An 18,702-nucleotide genomic window follows, 5' to 3' on the forward strand; every position below is an offset into this window, starting at 1 on the left:
CATTAGTTGTTAAGGGCAAAATGAATTTGGTCTGTGTTAGAGATTTTACTGAAGCTCCTCTCTAATTTCTACCTTTGGATATGTGAAATTTGTTTCTATGATAAAAACAACAACAAAACAAAACAAAAATTTTATTGTGTGGTTTTGGCCAGATCTGCTTCAGAAGTTATTTCTGAAGGTTTTGACTGAGAGTACTTCGGTGCTCTTCTGTAATGTGTGGGCACCTTTTTTTTTTTTTGCATTACCCATTAGTCTTATGCTAATTAACAGGAGTGAGAAGTTTGCAACACACCTTCCAAGATACTGCCATAGTGGTATCTTCTCAAAGATTTTTGCATCCAAATTTCTGTTTTCCTAGGTGGCATATTTTAACTATCTTTGTAAATAAGTGTCAAGGTTGAGCTTTTGCAAATATTTTGATGTCTGCTACTATGTCAAGCCATATGAGGCTGCAATCCTTTTAGAAGTGTATTTCCAAAAGGACTTGTAGAGTCATTTGATGGGCAAGTAGTTTTCCAAACATAATTGAGTGTTAACCTTCACAACTAGGAAATAGTGTGTAATTAAACATCCGTCCCCCCCCCCAAAGCAAACAAACGAAGCAACCAACCAACCAACCAACCAAAAAAAAAAACCAACCAACAAAAAAACAGCAAACAAACAAACAAAAAAACCCACCATGCTTTAAACTTACTGAGCTTTCCAGATTAAGTTTTTAAGGTGGCCTATCATAGCACATGCCCTTTGATAAGTCATTTGAATAGTATTCAGAAGCAAGACAAATGTTCTGTGATAGAAAGTAAATAAAGAGATGACTTCTAGCTTGTAACTTGAATTGTTATAGTATCCACTCTCTGTTCTTATAACCATTCATGTTGTTTTCTTTGTCCACTCACCCCGCTTCAGCACTTAACATTTTTGAATGTCTGGTTTCTGTAGTACAGTATAACCACTGGTGTCTTCTGACTTTTTCAGGAGATAGTCGACAAAGAGGGACATAGCAAAGTGCTGAGTTTCACGATTCCGTCTTTATCCAAACCTTCAGTATATCATGAAGTAAGTAACACCTATAACACAAACTTGTCACTGATTGTGAAAAGCAGTATGATTTTTGGTGCCTGTTTAAGAATAAAAATGAAAATGATCTTTAACACTTGACCTAGCATGACGTAGTAACGTATTTTTTGGTCTTCTGATTACTACTAACTGGCCTCTGAGACCTTTTCAAGTTTTAGTAGTCATAACTCCATAGTATGCATGCTCCAAATATATTTTTACCTGTTCTGAAATCTTGTACCTTATCTATTAAAAAATGATTTCTTAAATCTAAGACAGCTAGGCAGACGGATAATCTTAAGCCAGTTGGAATTTATGTACAAATATGGTGATGGTGTCCTGTTGTCTGTTTTTTCTTGCATTGTAGCGAGGCTTCAGGTGGATGTATTTTGAATGATCTTTTTTCTTTTAGCCTTCCAGCATTGGCTCCATGGCTCTTACTGAAGGAGCTTTATCCCAGCATGGTTTATCCAGGGTTGTATACAGTGGACCTCATCCTCAGAGGGAGATGTTAACAGCACAGAACAGGTAAAATTGTATAATAGGATTTTGCTAGAGAATCAGTAATGAATCTTAAGGTTTTTTCATATATTCAGAAGTTATAGAGGTGTGTGCTGTGTTTTTTTTTTTTGTGTGTTTGTTTTTTTTAAATGTAAATATAGATGCAGAAAGACTAGGAGTTTTTCCACATGAAGAGGAAAAACTTGCAGACCCAAGATAATCATTGGTCAATGATTTTATTGAATTACATTGAGTTTGTTCAAATAACTCTTGCAAATTTCTGTGCAAACCTGTTTTATTTTTTTCAAAGTGAAAGTGGTAACATACTCTCTGTTTCTTGTAAACTCCAGGTTTGAAGTGTTAACTTTCCTTCTGCTCTGCTACAATGCTGCCTTAAGCTACATGCCTGCAGTTTCTCTTCAGTCATTGTGTCAAATTTGTTCAAGGTAATTTCTGTAGGCTTTAATTTAATTATAATTGAAATGGCAATGCCAACTTGAAATGCAACCAGTTCGAATTCTAAAAAAAAAAATTCTTCAGGATCCCAAAAGTTGCTTGTAAACTTGACTTTTTTTTTTTTTTTTTTTTATTGCTGCATTACTTGTGTTTAAGTTACTCTTATCTAACTATGGGTTGAGATGGGAGAAGCAATGACCTGGTTTACATGCAGTGCTGTAAAATGGAGAAAGAAGTCAAATCAAGGACATTCTTTTTAATTAAAGTAGTTGTAAGTGTTTTAACTAAGTAAAATAAGAAGGGCCTTCTAAAATCTTGGTAAACTTTGCATTACATGCTTACTAAGTATATTTAGCTGTAGTGCAAACTGAAACTTCTTTGGAGTTATAGTAGATCTTGAAACTAGAAATATGCTCATTCTTACAGATGTTGGGGGTATTTCCAAAATCTGTTGTTACTTCAAAAACAAAATAAAACCTCAGCTTTTATTGGTGTCCATTTTTCCTCTTTCTTTATTCAAAGAGGAAGTGCTGGTATTGAACATTTCTCTCTCTAGAATTTCCAAAGTGGACGTTGTATTAAGGAAATTAGAATACTGATGTTAACCCAGAGAACCCAAGAGAAATGCAGAAATCAACTAAGTCTGTCTTCATAAGAAGATTATCTTACTGAGACATACAGTGAAGCAGTTCTGCTGATTTCATTCTAGCCTTTTTACAGGAAGTAACTCGGGACAGAGTAGGGCTTTTTGAAACTGGTCAATACTGGCATTAAAGAAATGGCTGTATTGAGAGGGTCTTTTCTGTATCATTGTCATCATTAACTGATTACGTTGCTACTGTGAGTTCACAGTGAGTGAGTTTTCCCCCCTAAGTACTTGACTTATCACTATGCTGTAGCATCTGATAAATGCATAATTATATATATTACTGGCATAAAAACGACCTGTTTAGATGTTTTTTATGTAAGCTAGCTTTACTTTAAACTGGATGCTAATTTTTCCCTGCCTCCATCCTCCAGGCTTTAGACAATACTGATATGTTTATTACTTCAGTTAAATATGATAAATTATCTCTGAGCCAAACCATTGATAGAAGTTATGGAATATCTGGAACTAAAGTGTTGCCCATCTTGTATAATAGTAACCTCTACTGGGGGATAAAGAGGAAGAGAATGGATGGGATTTTTTGGGGTGGGTTATTCAACCTAATTAATTTCAGTAACTAGCTCATGGTCTTAAATCTGTATTGAAGCTGAAGAATTGAAGGTTTCTAAGAATAAACCTGTCAATCTGTGCTATGAAGAAGAAAATACTGATGAATGTCATTAAAGGCAGTTCGAGAAGTCCAGTAGCAGTCAATAAATTGAATATTTAACCACCCCATATCTTTGTTTTTCAAAATCTTTTGTCTACAGAATCTGATGTGGAATTTGGATCTGATCTGTGACTAATTCAAATGCTGACTTCTACTGGATTTTAGATGGGTTTCATGAGCGTGATGCTTCTGGTCTCTGCTTGAAAAATCTGCGTGTAACTTTGATATTTTATAGAATTACACTTGCTTCTGTCTTTTATAGTAATAGTTTCTATGCTGCTCTATTTCTTTAAATACTGTTAGTTTATTTTTTCTGTTCTGCAGTAAATGCTTTGAATTGAGAATGACTTCTAATGGCTGTTTTTTCCCATGTTCAGCTGTGGTATAAATGTAACATTGTCTAGGGTATCTCTGCTTTGAAGGATTTGCACTCTGCCAGTAGAGGGCATACCCTTCTTCCATAATAAGAAAGTCTGCTTCAGAACACTGTTGATGATGATCACTTTTCTGAGGTCTTTTGCAGTTAAAAAATATACTAAACACTTGACTTGGTAGTGTTCTATACAAAGGTATTCTACATTATCTACTAATGACAATGCATGATTTCCTTAGAATTTGTGTCTGTGGATATCCTCGCCAACAAGTGAGAAAGTACAAGGGAGTAAACTGCAGGATTCCAGTTTCATCTGAATTCATGGTGCAAATGCTAACAGGGATTTATTATGCCTTGTAAGTGTTCTTGTTTGTTTGCTTTTTTTTTTTTTTTTAATATGTGTACAAAATAAATAACAGCTTAAGTTGTACATTCACTTAGGCAAGCTACCTTTGAAATATTTTATTTTCTAATGGGTAGATGTAACAATGAAGTCTTCAGGAGCAGAACTAGTTCACCAACTAGTTAAACGATAGTACGTGTGTAATAATGGGGAAAGAGGACTGGACTAGCACTTGGGAGTTATAACTGGTGATGTGAAAAAATGCCCAAAAACCTTTTTCCAAATTTTGTCTGCTGTCCAAATTTCTACATGCTTACTTCTGACATCAATCTAGTTAAGCAAAAAAGTCTTCTACCATTCTTTCTCTGAAATGCTGAATGCTGTCCACCTTTTTGGTAGTCATGTTGATGCATAAAGCTCTCGTATTAATTGAAATAATCAGAGGCTAGTAACACAGAAGTAATCAAAAAACATGGAGCAATATTAAAACCATCCTGTTTGAATTTCAAAATATTTCATGACTGGCTGATCAATAACTAGTTATGTCACTTCTAAACTGCTCAGGGTGGTTAATGGAAATAAAACTAGTGTCTCCATATGTAATAATTCAGAACAATTTCTCTAAGTAGCAGACTTGCTGGTAATAAGCACAATTAATTCCACAGTTAATTAATTCCACAATTAATAAACACAGTTAATTCCTCTAAATTGAACCTTCAAGGAATACTATGTTCTTGAAGGTCATGATCAAGAAGGTTCATCCATTGATACAGATGCTTATTATTCTGAATATATTTACCTTTGCAGTTATAATGGAGAATGGGATCTGGCTCGTAAAGCTATGGATGACATTTTGTATAGAGCACAGCTAGAACTGTATCCAGAACCTCTACTGGTAGGTAACATATTTCAACATTTTTAGAGTAGAATTATTAGCCTAATAAGTCCTTCCAGTGAATGTTGTGCCAGGAACCTAAATCTCATGTGGTCTATGTGGCTGCGCTTGGTTATTTTATCATCTTCCCTAGTGAATAAGCTATTTACAGTAGAACACTTCCAAGTCTTGAAAGCTTAATGATAGTGCAGAAGTACTCTGAGGTTCATGTTAAGTAATAGCCACATCTTTAAATTGGAGACTTTGTTTTAAATAGTGACAAGTGTTAAATATAAAATAATTCTAAGAGGTAATTGCAACCAGCATTCTTAAAACCTGTGCAAAATGCTAGCATACTTAATTGACCTTAAACTGGAATTGTACACGGTGATCTACATGGAGTAATAAGAACCATGTGATAGAAGTCTTCTCTAAAATGTTGATCTTCATGTTAAGAACTTATCTGCATATTTCCTCGCTCTAGGTTGCTAATGCAATAAAAGCTTCACTGCCTCAGGGTGCCATGAAATCTAGTAAAGAAGGCACAAGGTGCATTCAGGTTGAAATTACACCTACTTCATCCAGGATATCAAGAAATGCTGTGACTAGTATGTCTATCCGAGGGCATAGATGGAAAAGGCATGGTAAGAAACACATTTTACAATGAATTCTTAACTTTTTACACCTGTTTAAAGTAGTATTTAGAATGTTGTCTTTGCGAATCTTCGTTATTAATTAAGATGTCTTCAGTGAGCTGATGCTATACGTTCGTTCCTTTTAAAATGAGATTCTTCCTAGGAACAAACTTAATCACATTTTTAAAGTGGGTCTGGAGCAATGCTAAGATTGGCTGTGTACTACGTGAAACATGTCATGGTTGAACTTTGGTGCTGTTCTGCTGCTGCTGCTAAGGAAGTGGCATATTTAGGACATTTTTAAACTGGTAAATGGTCTTACTGCAGTTCAGAAAGTATATTCTCTCTTTCCCCAATCCTATTTTTTTCAAACAAACAACTTTTTTTTTTTTTTAAGGGCTGCTGTATAAAGTTTTTGATTATTTAAAGAGGCTGTTCTTTTCTGAAGGGGTAGTGTGTAACACCTGAAGCAAAGCCACAAAAACTCATGTCTTACATTATTTAAATAAAAATGAGATTTAAGGGTAGAGGGATAAATTACTATTTTTTTGGACAAAATAGTATAAGGGCTTCCCCAAAGTGATGCACATTTCTGTGCTAAGAAGTAGAAAAAAATGGTGCTGAGTATACTGCCAAAGGACAAACATTATATTCCACTTCTTCTACCAGTTTCAGCTGAGAGAAGAGCTGCTGGACCAGCGAGCAAAATTTCAGATTGCTTCCTGTGCTGTGCTTGTAATAATGATGAAAAGCTAAGGGAGTGAGTGTAGATAATGCCTTTTTAATAGGTTCAATAAAGATTTTGAAGCAGTATCAGAGTGAATTCTGTATAATATGTACTGTATGAACTTCTGTAGTAGTTAGGCAGTTCAGTTAGAAAAATATTGCAGAGTTCTGTGTCATAAAAGAACCTAGGAGTATTTCAGGTAAGTGTTGGAAATTATTTATAAATATACTGGTAGAAGACGACTTTAAAATAGTGACAGAGCTTTCTGAGCTGTTGGTATTAGTGTTACCAATAGTGTAACCTTTTGGAGGGGAAGAAGGAATTTAAAGGAAGTTAAAATATTGAAGTTCTTTTCATTTAAAGGAAATAAAAGTATTTAATTTATAAACTGTTTAAAACTGTCAGGTAAAACTAAGGAGTAAAGCAGTAGTGTCTTTCCCTGGACTACACTCATAGCAAGTCATTACTGAAATCTGAAGATTGCTAAGGAACATTTTAGCCTTTACTGTTTGTTTTCCTTTATTCAGGCTTACATTTTTTAAGAAGGGAATATTGACCAGGACTCAGAAAACTGATAGCTTAGCTTTTAAACTCAGATATGCCCTCTGAAGCTTGGCAGTTTCGCTAGCTATTATTTTTGAGTGGTTCTGATGTTTGTAGAAAGTGGATGGGAACACAGATCAGGGATGTTGAGTGTTTGCTCAATCAAAGGAATTGAAAGTGTATTAAAATAAACATTCCCTTGCTCCTGCATTTACAGAAACAATGAAATACAAAAACCACTACACAACTTGCTCTGGAACCATCCTGATGTAAATCTATTTTTTTCAGCAACTACAAGAATCTGGAAGCTTTTAAAAATACTGCCTTCTTACAGGGGTGATACTTGGGTGAAGTTCAAGAACTTGTGGGTGGGACGAGTGTGCACTGCAGCAGATAACAGATGAAAGAGAAATAACAGTAGGATTCATAGAAATGTGGGGGAAATGCAGTGTTTTGTGGAGCTTTCATATAAAGCAGGACGATTTGAGATAAACAGTGATAATCTAGCTAATATGACTGAAGCAAGTCAATATTTAGGGATAAGGATTGGAGGATCTAAATAACAAGCACTTGTCAACATTTTATTTGGGTTATCAGAAAAACTTTAAGTTTGTCTCAGTGGTACAGGATTTGATGAAGAAGAAGAAAATCAGTTATACTGATAGCGGGCGGGGACAAAAACGTGTAGCAAATTTAGCAATAGCTATGAATTTGAAGGCTGCGTAAACATTAGACTAGTTTAAAGGCAAAAGATGAACGTACAGTATTTTTGACTTACCAATTATTTTGATTTAAGTGGCATACATTCCAAGCATGTAGTACTTCAGTTAGCCTAGTCAAAAATTTCATTACAAAATGCTGAAAAATAAATTGCGTATAACTGGAAAAGAAGTCTTTTAAAGTCAGAATAAATATTCTCTGGATTTCAAAATTCCTAATAAAATTCAGTGCTTCCCAACCCTTGATAAGAGAAAGATGTGGAACAGATCCTTAGGGTGGGCCTAAAGAATGATGATGCTTATCCTTACAGATGGGTGCTTGAATTAAAATGAGTACTGGAGTTGTTAGTTATAGGATAACAAACCTTGTACCTCTTGACCACTATTCTCTCTTCCACAGTGACAAGGAAAAATATATTCAGGGATTTAATTTTTGTGCTTCAATATGAAATGAATTATACAATGGACGATACAGCTAGATATGGTATGATCTTGCACATTATGTGGACAAGACCTTATAAAGCAAAACATCCTTTGGAGGAGTGAGAGCAGTAATTTTCAATCATTGTCTTTTTTGTGTAAAGTAAAATAAATACATAAAACAAAACAAAACAAAACACACCTGATCATATTTCCAGTTGAGAAGCACATATTTTTTTAAAAACTATAAAAAAAATCAATGTAATACCAAAAATTTAAGGCACTAGTTCTTGCTAGCCTGTGTTAGAACTCTAGATTGAAGTCTGTTTTGCAAACAGGTCAACTTAATGTTTTTTTGAATCAAGCTAGTATTGCCAATTTGGACTTCTGACAGAGGTACTAAATGTAAAGGTAATTTGCAAAATGGATATGTCTGCTCACAAATTAATAGGATTTATAGACTTCATTGATATTAGCCATCCCTTAACAACAAATTACTTAATCCTATGGAATTGGATTGCCCCTAAATTTGTAAAGCTTGAAAAAGAGGACTTGATCTAGCATTACTTTTTCATGCATTAGTATTTGTGTTTTAAAAAGCAAATCCTGAGTGGCATTTATGTTTCTATTCAAATGTAGAGGAAAAACAGAAAAATCATAGAGTTCATAAGGTACACAAACACTTAAATGAGCGGTTGTTTGTGGAAGCTAGGGCAAAAAAATTAAGCAAACACCAGCAACGCTTTCCTTGGTAATGTAAAATACGTCAAACCATAAAAGGGCTGTTGGGGGAAAAAACTTCTGTGCAGGTAAGACAAATACCCTGATGTAACAGACTAAGTAAGAATCACTGAGCAGATGCTAGTAAGATGTATAACAAAAACAAAGATATTGACTAGACAATAAACACTAGAATTGACTTTCAGGTAGTGTACAAAGAAACACTGAGTCACTGAATCTCTGTGGAGAGAATTTTCCTACTTTTTTTTTTTTTTTGGGGGGGGGAGGGGGAGATCTGGAATGTATGTTAATTTGGAGTTATACGCTTGATAATAATTCAAAATGCTGACGTTGTGCAGGAAATGCAGCTTGAGCTTCTGGTCGTTAAAACTGAATTACAATTCAAATGGGCAGTTTGTTTGTGCAATCTGATGGAGACAATTGTAATAATAAGGTAGACTATGATTGAAATCTTTTAAGTTAGTCCTTATCAGCTGGTAATCATGAAATGCATTTATCAAAGTTGGTTGTACTAGGTCTAGCATTCAGAAACAACTCCAAATGTATTTTTCTTCAAACGCTACAGCATATTTATATTGCCTTTCAAACTGGCATAATTATTTAATCTGTACAAAATTCAGCCGTTTCTTTTTCTCTTTTGCTACATTGCCTTGTGCACTGGGTATTAATATCTCTTTCTCAAAGGATAGACCCACAGAGTTGTCCAGCTTGAAGCAGTATTATCTTCAAAACCAAATACTACGAAGCTGAAGGTTTGTTCTAGGTGTTCTTAAAAATTTTAAGATATAAGGATGGGGTGCTACTACAAGGGACCTGGATTGTGGAACCTTATTCCTTCCAAAGGGCTTGTAGATATTGTGGGAGACAGCGATAATAGAAGTTGATATACCTCACGTCCTCTTTTCATTGATTTCCTCCTGTAGTTCAATGTTAAGCTCAGAAAGGTATATTACCTTTCATTAAAAGTAGTTAATAGAACTTAGAATAATTATGTTTATTTTTTTATTTGAGTAAAAGTTTTTTTTTCCTAATTTTTATCGTGGTTACTCAGCTGTGTGAATCCAGCAATGATGGATAAAGTGCTGATACACAACAGGATATTGCATTTAGAAATGCAATAATAAGCCACTAAACAATAATTAAATATCACTATTACCACAAAATCCATGAAATAAATTCTTCCTCTGTTCCTCCAGTCTGTGCTGAGCCCAGGACTTCATGCACTCTGAATCTCCTTTCTTTGGAGCTGGGTGCTGCTAATCAGTGCTTTTCTGCCCTTGGTGGAGAAGGGGCTGACAGCGAGCTCTGTTCTGCCCTCTCCTCTGCCTGGTTTCCCAGCTGCCAGTGAAGTCTCTGGCTCGTGTGTGTGGAGATCTGTGGATCCTGGGAAGAGGTGGTGCTGTGAAATAAGGTGCCTGTAGTGGCACTGACGGGGGGGGAGGAAGGGGTTTGAAGATTGCTGCAGGAGAGGCACAGCTGCCTCACCCGTGTGCAGTGAGTCCAGTAAGGCCAATGAGAATGCTGGTCTTCTCACTAACTTTCTGCTCATGTGTTTTTAGAAAAAGTGCTGTATTTGGTGGTAGGAGTACTGCTGCAGTTCATGGTGCCCAGTTGCAGTTCTGGCCTTGTTACTGACAACAGAAGACGTTTGCAAAAAGTGCTCTTAAAGGGAGTAACACAACATTTAACTCGTGTTTCATGCCTACTATCAGGAAAGTAGTGGCTAGTAGCAGCAATTATTAACGCCATTTCCACTGCATAGTACCACTTGTTGGATGGATACTGTTCTTAATAGTTGACTAGTTAATTAGGAAGAATCATAACAATAGCTCTTCCACGGGGGGACAGCGATGTCTATCCCTGCCAGAATACCCTTCTGCCTCTGAGATTTATTTCCTTTCTGTGGTGAATGCAGACAGCACAACAGCACGGATCCAAGCTCTGCAGCGCACTGTGCCTGGAAGTACAGTGCCTGTGCAGGAGTCCTCAGTGTGGGGGCCGGGGGAAGATCCCTTCCAGTTAAAATAAATTTCAGTTTTGGAATACTGCGTGTGGGGTTTCCCAGTATGTGGGTGCAGGATGATAGTCAGAAGATTGAAGCCAGAATTTAGAAATAAAATTCCATACTCACTAATATTGCAGATTAACAAGACTTTGACATGTGAACATCTGCTTTAATTCATAATGCTTTAGTCATCTGTTCCTGTTGTTTTTTTGTTTCATGTTTTGTTTCAGCCATCTTCTGTGTGTTTTTTTTTTCTTATCCATCTTTAATTCTAGAACAACCAGAGAATGGTAATGATGCTACTGAATTGGGCAACTTTATCATACCTGAGATTAGTGTCACAAATGTGTCTGGAGAGAGAACCGGGAATGGGGAAAAAAGCAGAACACTAGCAGAGAATGATGTTCAGCATATACAGGGAGTACAGGAAACAGCTACAGATCCTAGAACTGACAGCAAAGGCATGCCAGAAATCAGGAGGCAAAAATCTGTAAGAAAAATGATGGATGATGGAATAAACTCAACTGGCAGAGTGCAGTTTTAGCAGACCACTTGTAGCTGCACTCTAAGGTACCGCTGTTGATTGAAAGGATCACTGCTGCATGTTTGGAGAATTGAAGTATGCAGTTAATATATTTGCATGTGTAATAACACAAATGCATGTATTGCACACAGCTTTGTCTGTGCCACAGACAATGACGACGTACTTACAAGTAGACACATTTAATCTGGAGGCTGTATGCTGTGAGACTCAACACTTCTTTGATTGTATTGAGCATATTTACTGGATTTACAGATCCAGTGATCAATGGTATGAAGAATCAATCAAAATGGATGTGAAAATTATCTCGCTGTGTACCTAAGGTATTCCAAATTGGACTTTTCATGGTATACAGGAGATTTCACGTTCCATTGTGCTTGAGTTTCCAACTTAATACCACCAGACTTATGATGCAGAATGTGACCTTTCAGTCCTAAGGCATTCTTGGGTTGCAAAATGAGCAGGTGCCATATTGCGTTTTCTGGGACATCGATCACAGATCTTTATAATTAATCAGCTTTGCAAAATCATGTATTGGAGCACTTGCTCAAAATGAGATTTATACTTTTTTTTTTTTTTTTTTTAGTTTTGTGTGGTATCTTCTAATATGTTTCTAATCTCCTGCATGAATTAACAATAATGCATTTTTTTCAAAATCACTACAAACTGAGGTTGTGGGCATGCTTTTTGATCTAGTTAATGCAGTGTTATTTGCTGTAGCTTTATGTCCTAATGAATCTTAATTCCAAAATGTAATAGGTAAGTGTTTTGTCTTCTATTCTCTGTTCTTTTGCTTTATGGCTTCATGCTTGTAAATATCAAAGCCTAGTAATAAAAGTCAGTAAAAGTGAGAAAGCCAAATGTTAATTTTTTTTTCCTTCCTACCACACAGGTAATACTGATCTAGGAATTGAAGAAGAACTGATAGAAGTATCTGAAGCTGATGAAGGGTTTTACTCTAGGGCTGCATCTAGCACAAGTCAGTCCGCCTTATCTAACAGTGGCAACACAAGCAGTAAGAACCTTTTAGGGAAGAGCCAACGAAGATCTGGAGGAAGCAAAGCTGGAGGAAAAGAAAAAGAAGGAGAAACCTGCAGAGAACACTTGTCACGAAAACAAACTCAGAGAGCCATGAGTGAGAATCTAGAACTTGTTTCCTTGAAGAGACTGACACTGACAACCAGCCAGTCCCTGCCTAAACCTGGTAGCCATAGTTTGGCCAGAACTACCACTACTGTATTTAGTAAATCATTTGAACAGGTCAGTGGTGTCACAGTTCCAAATAATCGTGGTGGTGTATCTGGTACAGAGGCAAACAGGTTCTCAGCTTGCAGTCTTCAGGAGGAAAAACTGATCTATGGAACAGAAAGAACAGACCTTCCTCTTTTAAGCAAGCAACCTAACCAGCAGCGACCTCCAAGTATTAGTATAACTTTGTCAACTGATTGATATCATGAATTAGCAAGTATGAAAAAATAAATATGGGGTTGTATGCCAATATTGGTACCGTACAGTAAGCTCCTTAATGTGCTCTACATTACTTTCTTAAACCTCAAGCCCATAAATTCTTATTCAGCTCACATTTGACAGTAGTAGTGAATAGACTACAGTTTCAATTATTTTGCATCAGCTCCTAATAGCTTGTTACGTTCCGATTTTGACTCACTCTATTTATACTCCTGATTGCTTATGGCTTTGTGAGAAGTTTACAGCTTTACCAGATTTACAAACATTGATTGTTCAGCCACTGGCCAAGATATCTGGCTTTTTACAAATGCACACCATGGGAACAAATAGATCCTCTTTCCCAGATTCTGCTTTTCAGTACTTCTTGGCATAGGCAAAACTGCAAGTATTTTTTTTATTTAAGAGAAGCCTTATGGCATGAGCACAGAGTTTTGGAATGGCACTGTTAGAATATAAACACTCTTATGTGAGTCATGAGAAAGCTGTACTTATATGCAAGGTTAAAACTGGAAGGCATTGGTCAGTGTATGATGTTATGGATGGTTTTTGTAATGTTTGTCAGTATATACTGCAGTGTTCATACTTCTGTATGCCTATATGTGTCTGAGGTATAGATGCATTTTGGATTATATATGTAGCTTTGAAACTGGGTCAAAAGTCATATGGTAGCAGTACTTGTGTATGGCAGTTCTTACCAACTGCTGTAATAGTCACTTTTCAGGCAACAAGTGTGACTGACTCTGTATCCCTTTCGTACTTTTAAATAGCAAGCACAAAACTACTCACTGAAAAGTTGCCATCATCAGTAGTTATTACTTATGAGGAAGAGATGTGCTTGTGTAAGGGCATTGTAGACAATATGAACCCTTTGCACTGAATCAAGCAAATCAGGAGTGTAAATGCGTTTCACATGAACTTGTTACTTGAGACTTAGAGAATACTACCAAAGGATGTGTACTTTCAGTAACTTGCAAGCACAAAGGGAAATTATTATGTAAATATAACTAGCAGTGTAATTCCTACTTTTTTGTATCTATTATTTTTCTAGTTAGAAATTCTAAAAGAACAACATGTTCAAGGTTACTTAACCTTTAACCTTCAGTCAGTTTGGTGACCCTGTTTGATACCAACTTTTGTAAGCTTAAGACTTCAATTAAAAAGTTAAAACTACTTATGCAGAAATTTGGAGAAGCAATAGCAGACAAAAGCACTTCAGTGGCAGTGATTATCTGAGAGGCAGCATATTATTGTGTGTGTAGAATCAAGGTGAGGATCTAATGCATAGTCATTCCCAACTGTCCAAGTGTCTGCAGCTAATGATCCCTTTTTGTTAAGTACATAGAAAGACCTTGTGACAGACCAAACACTAAAATTCTAGGAGACTTTTCTGTCTGCCTGGAGATAAGTTTAGGTATACCTTTTTTGACTTGTACTGAAGCACAAATAACTTTTAAGCAGCTAATGTTATTCAGGTTTATAGCTGGTTAATTAATGAAAAGAGATAAGAAGACATAGTTGATAGGGTTAAGTTGTAGAATTCTACTACTTTGACAGCAGACTAGATGTGTACATTTCTTAATATTCACTAAAGCAGCAGAATAGCTACGTTGGTCTATAGATGTTTGTCTTCAACTGAGAGCCTGAGTTTAAATGAATGTGCCACACTTTCTTGTATTCTTCAGTTTGTTGTGTGACATTGTTTTGTTTTAGTACTGCAGTATTTCACCTTACAGTGAATGTTTTCGTAATTGTACATGAAAATTGACATTCCCATTGTATAAATAAGAAGCTTGTCTTGTTTAGTGTTTAATACTTTGGCCAGTAAAATAAACTGGTGTATTTTTTTTTAAAGTTACATCCTTTTGTAAATACTTAGAACAGCAGAAAATTTTGCCTTTTTTTTTTTTTTTTTACCCTCCCCCCCCCCCCCAAATACACATTAGATGACAATATATTTGTTTCAGATTGACTAATATATGTGGTTGCTGGAGCATACATGACAAGCAATGAAAAAGTTTCAGGCAGCTGATTGCAGACATTGCCTAGAAGTACATTTACCGAATGTAAAGTTTTTCCTTTCCTTGAAATTTGTATTAGATGTGATGAAGAAATAACCTGCAGAACTTAGGGCTGCCTCCTGATTTGTTCTTGCAGTGTCATTTAACAATACTGTGGAAACACCTTACAGTAACTAAAATAGAAACAAAAACTGGGATAGATGAATAAAATTGCAATTAACAAATGTTTGTTGTGACAGTATTATTTATGAGTTAGTGCTAAGAAACTAGAACTTGTAAGTACTTCTGTTGGGTTTGTTTTGTTTCATTTAGTTCATGATCCTTTCAGTTATCTCCACAGTAGATATTGTTTCAAGCTGGGTGTTGATGTCAAAGGTGTTTATTACACTTGGAATATCTGGCTTCTTCAGCTGTAAATCACTGGAATTTTGAGACAACTAAAATGTCATAAAGTGTAGATACATAACATGTTTGCAGTGCTGTTGGCTACAAGTCAAACAGTGTTAAAGTTAGTTTATCCTTTTATTTTATACAGCTAATTATTCTAACTGTGCTCTGGCTTCAATCCAAAATAGAAATTGTCATTGGTACAAATAACATTATGTAAGGCTTTATACTTCCTTTAGAAAATGGTAAAAAGAAAGTTTCTTGGTACCAGACACTGCTGCTTCCATACATGTGTGACGCTGTGTAAATGTCTGTGTTAGTCTCCGGAGAGACTCGGAGAATGAGCATGTTTTTGTGAACTGACATCACACTTTGATACCGATCTAGTCTACAGAATTTCTTTACTGATGTAAGTAATAAAACTTTCAGCTGTGTTTCTTTCTTTTCTTCAACAGTGTGGAAAAAATGGGGATGGGGGAGGAAGGGCAGAAATATTTGTTGGCCAAATGTGCGTCGTGTGTTCTCCATAAGACACGTTGTGCTGTTCCCAGCGCAGAACTGGAGGGGGTTGGGGCAGGAAGCATAGTTATTTCCCCGTGTTTCTAAAATTTGGAAGGCCTTGGATTTGGAACATCATCTACTTGTTTTTTACTGATGGAAGAATAGTGTATATTAAAGAAGTAGAGGTCTTCTAACAGCACAGGGAAAATATATGAAGACATTACATATTGTAGTCTACCCGCTAGGAGGTAGTTCTGATGAGTACACTCCAAATGTCACACACAGTTGCAACATTCTGCTGGAAAAAAATGTTATGTAGGAGTGAATCATCTCAAATTATAATGAGAGAAGTTGTTTAATGCTGACATTTATGACTGACCTTACTGTTTGAAATCAAAGGGAACTGTTTGCGATGCTGGCTTTGAAAAGCAACATTTTTGAAACTCTTGACGGCAGAATATAATTGTTTTTGTTGTGAGAATCTGTAGCATTTGTGCGAAAAATGTATGACCTCTAACCACTTGATCTAGAGCTACAATGACTTTTCTGAAAGGGGATGTTGAATTCTCATGAATACCTAGCAGATTCATCAGGTACAGAAATACATAACTTTTAGCCACGCTTCTCTCTAAGTAGGTCTCTTCTGATTTCTGTGAGAATTTTAGAGATGTCTAACTTAATTGTCTAACTTTTGTCACAGTTTGAGGCTTACAGTGCTATATATAGATGTGTAATATATTGAGATTTGTATAATTCTAAGACAGCAAACTAGATGTATACATTTATACTCACTAAAGGCAGCATAGTAGCTACATCAGGTGATAGATGTTTGTCTTCAGCTGAGCCTGAATCTAAATGAATGTGCCACGCTTTCTTCTATCCTTCAGTTTGTTGTGTGACACTTCTGTTTTAGTACTGCAGTATTTCACCTTACAGTGAAGTGTTTTCATAATTGTACATGAAAATTGGCATTCCCATTGTATAAACATGAAGCTTGTCTTGTTTAGTGTTTAATACTTTGGCCAGTAAAATAAACTGGTATGGCTTTTTGGAAGTTGCATGCTTTTGTAAATACTTAATACAGCAGAATTTTATTTATTTATTTATTTATTTTTACAAGCTTTGTTGAAATACACATTAGACAATGTATTGGGTTTACGTGGCAAGGGCTTAGTAGCAGGGGGCTGCGGGGGTGGCCTCTGTGAGCAGAGCCCAGCAGCTGCCCCATGTCAGGTCAGGGCCAGCTCCAGCCCCCGCAGGAGCAGGGGGTCTGGGGGGAGCTGCTGCCCGTGGGAGACCCGTGCTGGAGCAGTTTTCTCCAGGGGGATGGACCCTGTGGTACGGAGCCATGTGGGAGCAGTTCTTGAAGAGCTGCTGCCTGTGGGCAGCCCCCACAGGCTCAGCTGGGGAAGGATGGCATCCTGTGGGAGGGACCTCATGGGGAGTGTGAGACAAAGTGTTAGGGACTGACCGCAGCCCCTGTTCCCCTGTGCTGCTCAGGGGGAGGATGTAGAAGAGGATGGATGGGGGAAGGTGTTCTTAGTTTGGTTTTAGTTTCTCACTGCTTTAGTCAGCTAACGATACGCAATAATCTATATTAATCTCCCTATGCTGAGTCTGTTTTGCCTGTGATGATAATTGGTGACTGCTCTCCCTATCCTTATCTCAACTCTTGAGCCCTTTCCATTGTATTTTCTCCCCTTTTCCTTTTGAGGAGGAGGAGGAGTGAGAGAGCGTTTGTGGTTCAGCTGCCAGCTGGGTAAACCCACCACAGACAGCACTATATTTTCTCAGCTTTTTCATTATACACACCTAGAAGTCACAGTAAGATTGACTGTGTTACTTTATATGTGTGGAGTACCTATTTTACACACAGCGAGGTTTCTTGTCAGTCAAGACGCCGTGCCTAACCCACTGGAAAGCACTGAATCTCAGGTGTACTTAAGCAGGTAAGTTGTAGACTGGTTGATGGCAGAAGTAGATGACTCCCGTCACTAATGTACGACTACCTGGGCACCTTGAAATCCCAGACAGGAGCACAGCCTGGGAGAAAAACTCACCGAGAGCAGCCCTGCAGAGAAGGACTTGGGGGTTCTGGTGGACGAAAGGCTGGACATGATCCAGCAGGGTGTGCCTGCAGCCCAGAAGGCCAACTGCGGCCTGGGCTGCATCACCAGAGGAACGGCCAGCAGGGCGAGGGAGGGGATTGTGTCCCTCTGGACCTGTTAGAGTGAGCCCAGAGGAGGGCCACAGAGGGCTGGAGCACCTCTCCTGTGAAGAAAGGTTGAGGGAACTGGGCTTGTTTAGCTTGGAGAAGAGAAGGCTCCAGGGAGACCTCATTGCAGCCTTCTTAAAGAGGACTAATAAAAAGGATGGAGAAGGACACTTGGGTAGATAATGACACGACAAGAGGGGAATGGCCTTAAACTAAAAGAGGAGAGATTCAGACTAGGCATTAGGAGGAAATTCTTCACTCAGAGGATGGTGAGGCACTCACCAGATCTCAGATTCTTAACATTTTACATGACCAAACTAAGGATTTTAGTTTTGGAGGAGTTCAAGTTAGAGTTGATGCAGTGGCTGCATAAGATTTGCTCTTTCAGTGACAGTAGGTAAAAGGGAATGTTTAGGCTGTTATGTGGTTTCAAGTAGGAACACTGATTGATCAGGGGGAGAAAAATGAATTAGAATCTTTTATTCACTAACTGTGGTAGGGAGTACAAAAGAAGGTAATGGCACCCCAAAATATAGCCCTCAGTGGAGGATGAGGATGCCTTAAAGCCTCTTTGTGGGACAGTTTGGAGTGAGAGAGATCTTTGAAGCAAGTAAGTATTTAGTTACAGAATTGACATGTGTTTCTACAGACTTTGCAACTAGTTGCTTGCCTTTAATTTGTGACAACTATTTTTCATGTTTTACGTTAACCTAGCTCTGTATTAAAGGGGACTTCAATACTTGTGTTTTCTCACAGCCAGCAGCTGCCAGGTAATAAATATGCCTGCTAATGCAGTGTGACTCTAGAAATCTTTGTGAAACAAGCCTTTACATCGCAGGGTGCTCGCTTCATTAACTTGATTTC

The 18,702-nt window shown here is 37.2% G+C and overlaps 1 protein-coding gene across 10 annotated transcripts in view; it reads left to right on the forward strand.

Moving 5' to 3' along the window:
* HYCC1 (hyccin PI4KA lipid kinase complex subunit 1) overlaps positions 1 to 16,677 on the forward strand; it is a 42,538-nt gene extending 25,861 nt beyond the window's left edge. For 6 of the 10 annotated variants that reach the window (XM_027450927.3, XM_027450928.3, XM_005020517.6 and 3 more), the window contains exons 5-11: positions 976 to 1,056; positions 1,469 to 1,584; positions 1,908 to 2,003; positions 3,942 to 4,058; positions 4,853 to 4,940; positions 5,404 to 5,563; positions 12,143 to 16,677. In XM_027450927.3, the coding sequence (XP_027306728.1) occupies positions 976 to 1,056; positions 1,469 to 1,584; positions 1,908 to 2,003; positions 3,942 to 4,058; positions 4,853 to 4,940; positions 5,404 to 5,563; positions 12,143 to 12,699 (1,215 nt within the window). In that variant the 3' untranslated portion in view covers positions 12,700 to 16,677. Of the gene's footprint in view, positions 1 to 975; positions 1,057 to 1,468; positions 1,585 to 1,907; positions 2,004 to 3,941; positions 4,059 to 4,852; positions 4,941 to 5,403; positions 5,564 to 10,984; positions 11,280 to 12,142 lie in introns of all 10 variants that reach the window. The other 4 variants (XM_027450929.3, XM_072033550.1, XM_072033551.1 and 1 more) reach the window with 2 other exon arrangements.
* Positions 16,678 to 18,702: the final 2,025 nt, after the last annotated feature.

This window comes from Anas platyrhynchos, chromosome 2 (genome assembly GCF_047663525.1).
Source record: "Anas platyrhynchos isolate ZD024472 breed Pekin duck chromosome 2, IASCAAS_PekinDuck_T2T, whole genome shotgun sequence".
Classification (NCBI taxonomy): Eukaryota; Metazoa; Chordata; class Aves; order Anseriformes; family Anatidae; genus Anas; species Anas platyrhynchos.